The sequence below is a fragment of the Ascaphus truei genome, chromosome 17 (genome assembly GCF_040206685.1).
Source record: "Ascaphus truei isolate aAscTru1 chromosome 17, aAscTru1.hap1, whole genome shotgun sequence".
Classification (NCBI taxonomy): domain Eukaryota; kingdom Metazoa; phylum Chordata; class Amphibia; order Anura; family Ascaphidae; genus Ascaphus; species Ascaphus truei.
In genome coordinates, this window is record NC_134499.1 from 17,660,717 (window position 1) to 17,669,557 (window position 8,841).

Consider the following 8,841-nt stretch of genomic DNA (forward strand, 5'->3'; position numbering starts at 1 on the left):
GGATGTGTGGAGTGTTACTTGTTATATGTGTGTGTCACGTGTTGCAAAGGTATGATCCACAGGTGTGCGACCCCCTCCTCCATTCGGATGCCACTCTTTACAGATGCCAGAAAACAGCAGTCCCTTGAAGAAAAGAAGATGCCGATCACAGTTATTCAACTCCAAAAGACATATTGGCCGCAGCGCCTTACGAGACTATGACAGTGAAGCGCACTCGCCCTTGTCCTCTGAGTTATCCCTGGACTATCATCATGAACTTAATTCTCAAAAACTATGTTTTAAGAATAAAAAAAGGAGGGAGTGACAAAGTGAGAATATGACGTAAGGGGGGTCTGACATAACAGCACTGGGATCTAAGCAACCATTTTGAGTCAGCATCCATCTTAGGTGCCTGATATTGTCTATTGTCTGTATGAAAGTGGAATGAACGTTAGTTTAAAATACATTTTTTTCTTCTGAAGTTCCAATTGATATTGAGCGGTTCAGCTAAGCAAAAAACCTTGAGAACAAGAGCAATGTGCCAATGTTATGAAAAATATGAGACAGAAAGGCATGGTTTCCCATTCCGAAGGTGGGGGCTTTTGAGGTTCTGTATGTAGAGAAAAGGTCACCAGCTTAATAAAGTATTATTGCTGAATCATCTCATTTAGACATCCCATAATGTCATTAACTCAATGTATTCGTGTGCATAATTTGTTTACCTTTTACGCTTACGTAGTGACGACACGCAACCTTGTATAGGGGGCGTGGGTTTAGTATTTTGTGTATAAATAAGCCCTGTATGCAACATGTCTTTGGGAGGGTTTTATTTTGAAACTCTCCTCTGCGTGTGCACCGCACAAGCAATAAACTTATTTGTCTATTCTGCAAAATATAACCTCAGACTTGTGTTGTTATTCAAGCTTTTACACCCATATCACCTGTCATGTGTTGCCAGGCAGATCAGGACAGTGTCTCTTATTCCTTATCGCAAGATGTGATAGGTGGAGCAGATGAATTCTGTATTGTCCACAGTATATATTTGTAGCAGAGGCTACATTAGTGTATATGTATGTTAGTGTGGGTATATGAGTGTACGTGTATATTAGTGCCGGTGCATGATATGAGGGTAGGGGTATATTAGTGTATCCATACATGTAAAATGGTCTGCAGTTGTCTCCTCTGCTGGCAGTAAACCTGGTAAGTACAGGCCTGCCAGCAGTAATCATGGAGGTTTGCCCTCACACCCTGGTGAGGTGCCCTATGCATGGGTGGGAGTGGCTACATGCTCTGAGTCCACAGTTAGTGACATCAGAGCTGTGACAGCTGGTTGCTGAGTTGTTGGGAGTGCGTTGGGAAGAAAGGATCCACTAGTGCAGTAACTAGTGGTCCATTTCTACATCAGACTTTATAAGAGCCACACTGTGTCCAGTGGTGGCACAGGGGTGATCTCCCTACGGGGAGAGGGGATCCCACTCCATTGGGAGGGCGTATCTGTCAAAGGGACAGCAAAGCAATATGTGCGGCTGAGACAGCTGGCTGTGAAGGGCAGCTTGCCCATACGAGAACAATAAAGATGTCTTGTTCAATGATACCCCCCCTGTGTGAGTGTGAAGTTACTCTACAGTGGAAGGCACCACCAAGAAGGAGTTCCTGATCAGGACCCTCAACCTGCGGACACATAGACCCTGATGAGGTGGAGGCGCTGCACGTGATATAGGTAGGACTCGCACACACTACCTCAGCTGCCTGTCTGGAGTGACAATCCCCTAATACCATCATGCGGGAGACTCAGGAGTCCTGTTGTCTACAGGTGCACCACCAGACACGACCATGTAATGGGGGCTCGTTAGACCACACGGGCCAATATGAGATTGGGTGGGTCAAGCAAGAGGGAATACCAGTTACATTAGTGTACATGCGGGTGTAAATGTATATAAGTGTAGGTGTATCTTAGGCTGCGCTTATAGTGCCATGAGACAGCAACGCGACGTCGCTCCAAAACAAATTAATTGACTCCGTCGCAAGTGCTTATAGTAAGCGCGACGGAACGACGTTGCGCCTAAAAATTCAGAAGCCGAGTAAATTTGATTTTGTAGAGACAGTCACCACGTGAATCCCACAGCAGGTCGACCTTATATGACCCACTATTAGACAGACACAGAAAACCAGGCCGGGGTCATTGGCCCGAGCCGCGATAAAACAGGACCACGTATTTTTAAGAAATAACTTGTAACTCAAATTAACCCTCTGTGTACCAAATCAAATATCAGCAACTACCAGATTTTTGGTAGCGCTGTCGCTCCATCGCTTTGTCGCCGTCGCTTGCACTATAAGCGCACGCGACGGCAACAATGCATTTATTTTGACGCGACTGTCGCGTCGCCGGCACTACAAGCGCAGCCTAAGTGCGAAGTTACCTTGGAAGGGTGTGCCGGTGGCAGCTCCAGCTAGCTGGGGTTCTCATAATGGCGGCTTTAAAAGTCTTGCAATCACGCGGGCCAAGAGGAAGCCGTGACGTCACCCGGCGCTGATTCCCATTGGCCCTGCATAACCGGGACATTTAAACTGAAGAGAGGAGGAGAGTACCTCAGAAAACCGGGAGGTACCGGCGCTGAAATAAACGCGATTCACCTCAGGCGACCACGCGCTTCAAATCGATATTACAGAAAGAAAGAAAAAAGAGCTTGGACTGCCGCTTTAAACACCCTAAATCAATATAAAAGATCCCATGATCCTGCCCTGAGAGGGTTAAATATGTACTTCTGCCACCTCAATGACCTACAATGTCTTCCTGCAACAAGGCACTCAGAAACTTTAGGAGATAGGTTGCCTTTGCAGTCAAAGCAGCAATTGCCTTGGAAGCCTGTAACCACTCGTATAATGTTAGTGTCGCTCCCCCGAGATGTCCTCCCCAGTATTCAAATTAAAAGTGTTAAAAGGGGGAAATGTTGACTTACCGAAAGCGTGTTTTCCTTCCATCTGGCAGCATCATGAGTTATAGACTCCACCTCCTGAGGTAGGGCAGGAAGGAGCCTGCACAAGCCCTAAATAGGGCCCCTCCCATGTTACCTGTGCAGTGTTGCTCTTAGTAGTACATGGTGAGTTAGGTAAACACTTTTTTCTGGACACAAGGTTCCTTTCAACATAAATTTAATTTCAAACCGTACTCCAAGTGTAGCCCCCCTTTGGGAATGACTAGTTAGTATAAGGGGTTAACAGCTTTAATGGATTAACTGTGTGGGGATCACTCAAGTTACTCCCTCCCCCTCATGTGATACAGAATGACTTGCAGAAAGGATGGCCGCTCCCCAGTAGGTCATGGGATTAGTGATGTCACCATAGGGAGATAGGAGGATATTTATAGCACCCCCCCCCCCCCTAGTCAGATAAGGCAGTTGGCACTCCAATAGGTGCTGGTAAGCCACAGGTGCACGTCCCATATAGAGAATGTAGTTATACGTTACCGTTCCAATGATTGGTAAACAAGAGACAGCACTCAATGTTGAAAATCAAAGTGTATTAGTGAAAGCAAAAATACATCCAGAAACCCAACGTTTCGGTCCTACAGAATGTCTCTTGTTTACCAATCCTTGGAACGGTAACGTATAACTATATATATGTAACGGCTGGACCCCCCTTGTCTGACCCACCCAATCTCACATTGGCCCGTGTGGTCTAACCGGTCCCCATTACAAGGTCGTGTGTGGTGGTGCACCTGCAAGTAACAGGACTCCTGAGTCTCCCGCTTGGTGTTATAGAGGATGGCAGCAGGACAGGTATCTGAGGTAGTGGTTACGAGTCCAACTTACTTCATGTGCAGCGCCTCCACCTCATCAGGATCTATGCTTCCGCAGGGAGATGGTCCTGGTGAGGAACTCCTTCTCGGTGGTGACTGCCACTGCAGAGTAATCTCACACTCACACAGTGGGGGTTTCTTTGAACATGGCATCTTTATTGTGGATTGGGATGTAGCAGACTGCCCCACGCAGCTGCCGGCTCTAGCCGCACATCTCGTCGTGCTGTCCCTTTGCCAGGTACGCCCTCCCGTCTTGAAGTGGGTTTCCCTTTCTGCTAGGGAGATCACCACTGCGCCAGGTCCCTGGACACAGTGTGGATTAGACAGACTTGATTGGTCACTCTGCTACCGCTAGTTACAGCACTAGGGTCACAAAAGTATTCCTCCAATCCCTTATGCCGGAGCATACATTTAACCAGCTGCTTCACACAACTGCTGGCTAACTCTTAACTAACTGACAGTGCTGTGCCCTTTATACCTCAGGGGGCAGGCGCATCTCTGATGTCACTATCCAGGGACTCAGAGCATACAGCCACTCCCTTCCTTACACAGGGCACCACACCAGGGTGTGAGGGAAAACCTCCATAACTACTGTTGGCAGGCCTGTACTTACCAGGACTTACTGCCAACAGAGAAGATGTACGCAGTCATTATTATGCATGGCTACATACTCCCCCTGGTTAATACCCACCGTCCCGGCTGGGACCTAAATTTGGTGTACCTTGCGCCAGGAAACACTGCAAAAGAACACACAAATAACATGGCAAACATCATCACATTGACATAATAATGCAAGCCCATCTCACTCACTGACCAGCAGGGAGCGCTAAAGAAAAAGCAGACCACTCTAATTTGGCACTCAATAATAATGTCGAGGATCTGCCTTCTTCACCTCCCGCCCCGCGGTATCATGCACAGTCACGCTGTATTCCCGTGGTAACCCTCGCTCGTTGCAATATACCACTTTGTGCATGTACACACTGCGTCCTATCTTCCAGACCCGCATAAGTTGAGCCACCCTCTGCTCGGCCTGAATTCCTTTAATGGCTCCCCCTTTATCTACGATATAGTACTGAATATCGGTTTTGAGCCACCTTTCTCTATTTTCCTCTATTTCTCTCATTAGAGGTTCCGGTACATATGGGTACTAAAGCCCATGCGACCTTTTATACTTAGCCGCAATAGCCCGTTCAGCTCGGCAACTCCTAGTCAATTTACTTTTGCCAGCCGACCCAGGCAGCACCCATGACAGGGGCTCATCTGCCTCTACCGGGTCATCCAACCCCTCGGATCCCCGTGGAGTAATAAGGCCTGCCTGGATGCGGTCCCACCTTACCCTTAGGGCCCTAAGATATGCCTCATCATCAAAGTCCCCGGCAGCCCACCAGTGATCAACCACCCCTTCCCTTTCTAGGATAAATCGGGTGCGGTCGAACCAAGCGACATACCCCTCGTACAACGGGGCCCACCACCTAGTCTCCTTCCGTTCTTCGGAACTAGGTTCTATAGACTCCTCTATTGACTCCTCATCAGGCCCACCCGAAAATACCCCGGACGTACCCTCAGATCGCCCCACGTGGTCCTTACTCTGAGACCAATGTCCGCCCTCAATACCCAGCGCACTATAACTTTCGCTGACCATCGACCCACGTCGAGAAATCCTCCCTCCACCCTCCGATCCATCATCGGACGTTCCCCAGTCCAGGCTTCCAGTCCGTTCTTGGATAGGACCCCGGGAATCCCCTGACGCCCCCAAACTAGAAGTGGACCCGAATGACGGAGTGACGGGGACTGGGGCTTTAACTATGGCCTTGGGGCTAATTTTGGGAGTGGACGGGGTTGAGGGACGGGACCGAACAGTAGGTATTGACAGGGTTACGGCCTGCTCTCCAGCAATACCTGCCTTGAGTTCGCCACAAAGTCCTTTCTTGACTCCAGCAGCTGGGCTTCTTGCTCTCCGGCTCGAACGCCCGCTCCCCCTGGTAGTAGGGGATCGACTTCCGCTGCTCGACCGCAGAGGCGCTAGCACCTCCCACTCGATGCCGCTCTGGTCATCTGGAATCTCCTCCGTGCACGCACATGCTTCGACGCCATCTTGGGTTGGATCCCCAATCGGGATCTCTTCCTCCACGAGGACATCTGGCAACGCCCGTCTGCTGCGCGATCCAGTCTGGCTCTGGACTCGCTCTTCCTTCTCCTCCACCCCCTGGTTCTGCGACAGGCACGGTGTCATCTTAGTACCTCGCAGGGTCGGGGTGGATCGACCTCCTTCCGATCAACTAGTCACCACGGCAGTGGGACTCCGGCGATCGGGTGGTCGCGGTACTGGAGACACTCTACTCCGCGTCTCTACACCACGGGGAATGGCATCTCTCCATGGCGTACCAATAGTATGACAGTCTCTTTTTATGACCATCTTACTCGACAGCCTAGCACACTCCTCGTCCGAGGATTCCACTTGGCAATTCGGCCGAGGCATCCCAGTAGGAGACCGGCGATGGGCTCCTCGGTGATCACCTCTCCGATAGCTGGGTTTCTCCGTCGGGAGCACCGAACCTGACTCCGACTCCACAGGACCTGCACTCTCGTTCCATAGTGCTCCCAGCTGTTCGTCGATCGGCATCGGGACATTTCCTGCTACTCCCACAGCTTGTACCGGTACAAAAGTGGTCATGGGCCACATGTACTGCAGTCCACAGTGGGGGCATCGGGCCTCGCTGCCCACGGCTCCGCCCGAGAGTCTGCACTGCAGGCAAAGACACGCCACAGTCTCCACACCTTCTACACGGATGATCAGGAAGCCTCCTGGAGCCGAGTAGGGATGAGTAGAGATCAACGGACTCTGGTCCACTTTACTAGCAACTTCAGCCATATTCACCAGCGGAGGCACTCGTTTCAGAGGTCTGTACTGTTCAAGGGCTCTTCGCAACTGAAGGGCAGGGGCGGGTTTGGCAACCCCTCCTCCTTCTTTCTCCATCGATATCCGGTGGAACTGCAAACCACTCCCCCCGGTTGAAACTAGGGGGATGTCTCGTAGACTTGTAGGCTGACCCAGCACAGGTGCAGAGTGAGTCATAGTCCATGAGGGCGCGGCTCCAGCTTCCGCGCCAAACTCCCCATCGGGGTGGAGTTTTCTCGTTGGCGCCAATCCTGGCCAACAATTAGCAAACTGCAAAGTTGCAAGACTTTCTGCAGCATGCCCACGCGGTATCCCGGGAACGCGGGAACCGCCATCTTGGTAAGTATTGTCCTTTTTCCCATTTGAGGTAGCGTCTGGCTGTTTGTTAATTGGGGTATAACAAAGTCCATTTCGTTCCTCCCATCGGATAACACTGTCATGCTCATTATTCTCAGGGGTATCATCCAGTGAACAAAAACATGATAAACACGGCGCAGCCACGGCTTTCACGCCATTCCACAACAAACTCACAAAAGTCTCTTCTGTAGCTTGTTCTTCACCCACGCACAGTTCATATGCGTGTTCTTCCTCTGACCGCAATCCTGGACCTTCTGGTCTGTGCAGATCCTCCATTCTTGCGGTTCTCTCTCCCCGCCATCCTTCACCTTCTACTCTGTGCAGATCCTCCATTCTGACGGGTCTCTCTCCCTGCCATCCTGGACCTTCTGCTCTGTGCAGATCCTCCATTCTGACAGGTCTCTCTTGATCGTTGAACACGGGGTTCTTGTACATGGAGCTCCGCTCTGCGGGGCAGCTACCACATCCGTACAACAAACATGCCTTGTGCACCACCTTGTGTACCTAACGTAGATCTGACTCGTGTTTGCACTACCTCAGGCTAGGCTCACTCTTTCTGTGTCTACTGTAACGCTTTCCTCCAGTCTGTGCTCCTTGGTAAGTGATCTGGAATGGAGACTAGAGTACTCTGGCTCTTCCATGCAGTACTTTGGGCGTCGACCTACTGTTGGCTAGCCTAGTGCGGACCCTTCCAGAATTCCTGCCCTAAGTTACCAGTTTACCCCTTCAGGCGTCCCCCGCTAGCGCTACCTCAAGGCGACTAGAACAGCAATAGCCCCCTGCTCCAGACTCACTAACCCCTTACGGATCCCAAGGCGTCTGTCCGACCTGCAGCTCCAGCAGCTCCCGACTACCCCTGGCTCCGTCCCACACAGCACAAAGTGGCAGCAGACACTCTCCCTGTTTCCTAGCGTGTGCCTAGCAAAAGCCTGTCCTGTTAACAGGTCTCTCAGCAGCGCCTCCAATTGTAACGGCTGGACCCCCCTTGTCTGACCCACCCAATCTCACATTGGCCCGTGTGGTCTAACCGGTCCCCATTACAAGGTCGTGTGTGGTGGTGCACCTGCAAGTAACAGGACTCCTGAGTCTCCCGCTTGGTGTTATAGAGGATGGCAGCAGGACAGGTATCTGAGGTAGTGGTTACGAGTCCAACTTACTTCATGTGCAGCGCCTCCACCTCATCAGGATCTATGCTTCCGCAGGGAGATGGTCCTGGTGAGGAACTCCTTCTCGGTTGTGACTGCCACTGCAGAGTAATCTCACACTCACACAGTGGGGGTTTCTTTGAACATGGCATCTTTATTGTGGATTGGGATGTAGCAGACTGCCCCACGCAGCTGCCGGCTCTAGCCGCACATCTCGTCGTGCTGTCCCTTTGCCAGGTACGCCCTCCCGTCTTGAAGTGGGTTTCCCCCCCACCTCCCACCCCGCTTGCTGGCCAGGGCTGGATGACAAGGTAGGCGCTTCCCCTCAGTCCCACGCTCCTTTGGCACCCGCGCGGGCAGGGTAATAGGAGCGGGGAAGAAGGGAAGCAGTCTGGGTGGGAGGTAGAGGGATGGGGGAGCGCGCGCACGCGCTGGAGGGGGGGGCAGCACGTGGAGTTCCCGGCCACGATTCCCATCGGGGAGGTTGGTGTGGCCGTGCGGCTGTTCCCTGCTCACCACCAATCCCCCCGTCGGCCCCCCATCCCCGCGCAACTAATGTCTGGCTTCCTGACCTCCCCCTGACCCACCTCCTGGCTGCAGCCTGGGCGCACGCGCGGCTTGCCACGTTTCCCATCGGGGAGGTTGGCGGCCGTGCACCTGTC

The 8,841-nt window shown here is 51.8% G+C and overlaps 1 protein-coding gene across 1 annotated transcript in view; it reads right to left on the reverse strand.

The window, feature by feature from the left end:
* LOC142468032 (transforming protein RhoA-like) overlaps nucleotides 1–3,088 on the reverse strand; it is a 41,346-nt gene extending 38,258 nt beyond the window's left edge. Inside the window, exon 1 of the mRNA XM_075574096.1 lies at nucleotides 2,940–3,088. Coding sequence (XP_075430211.1) covers nucleotides 2,940–2,961 — 22 coding nt within the window. The 5' untranslated portion in view covers nucleotides 2,962–3,088. The remainder of the gene's footprint in view (nucleotides 1–2,939) is intronic.
* Nucleotides 3,089–8,841: the final 5,753 nt, after the last annotated feature.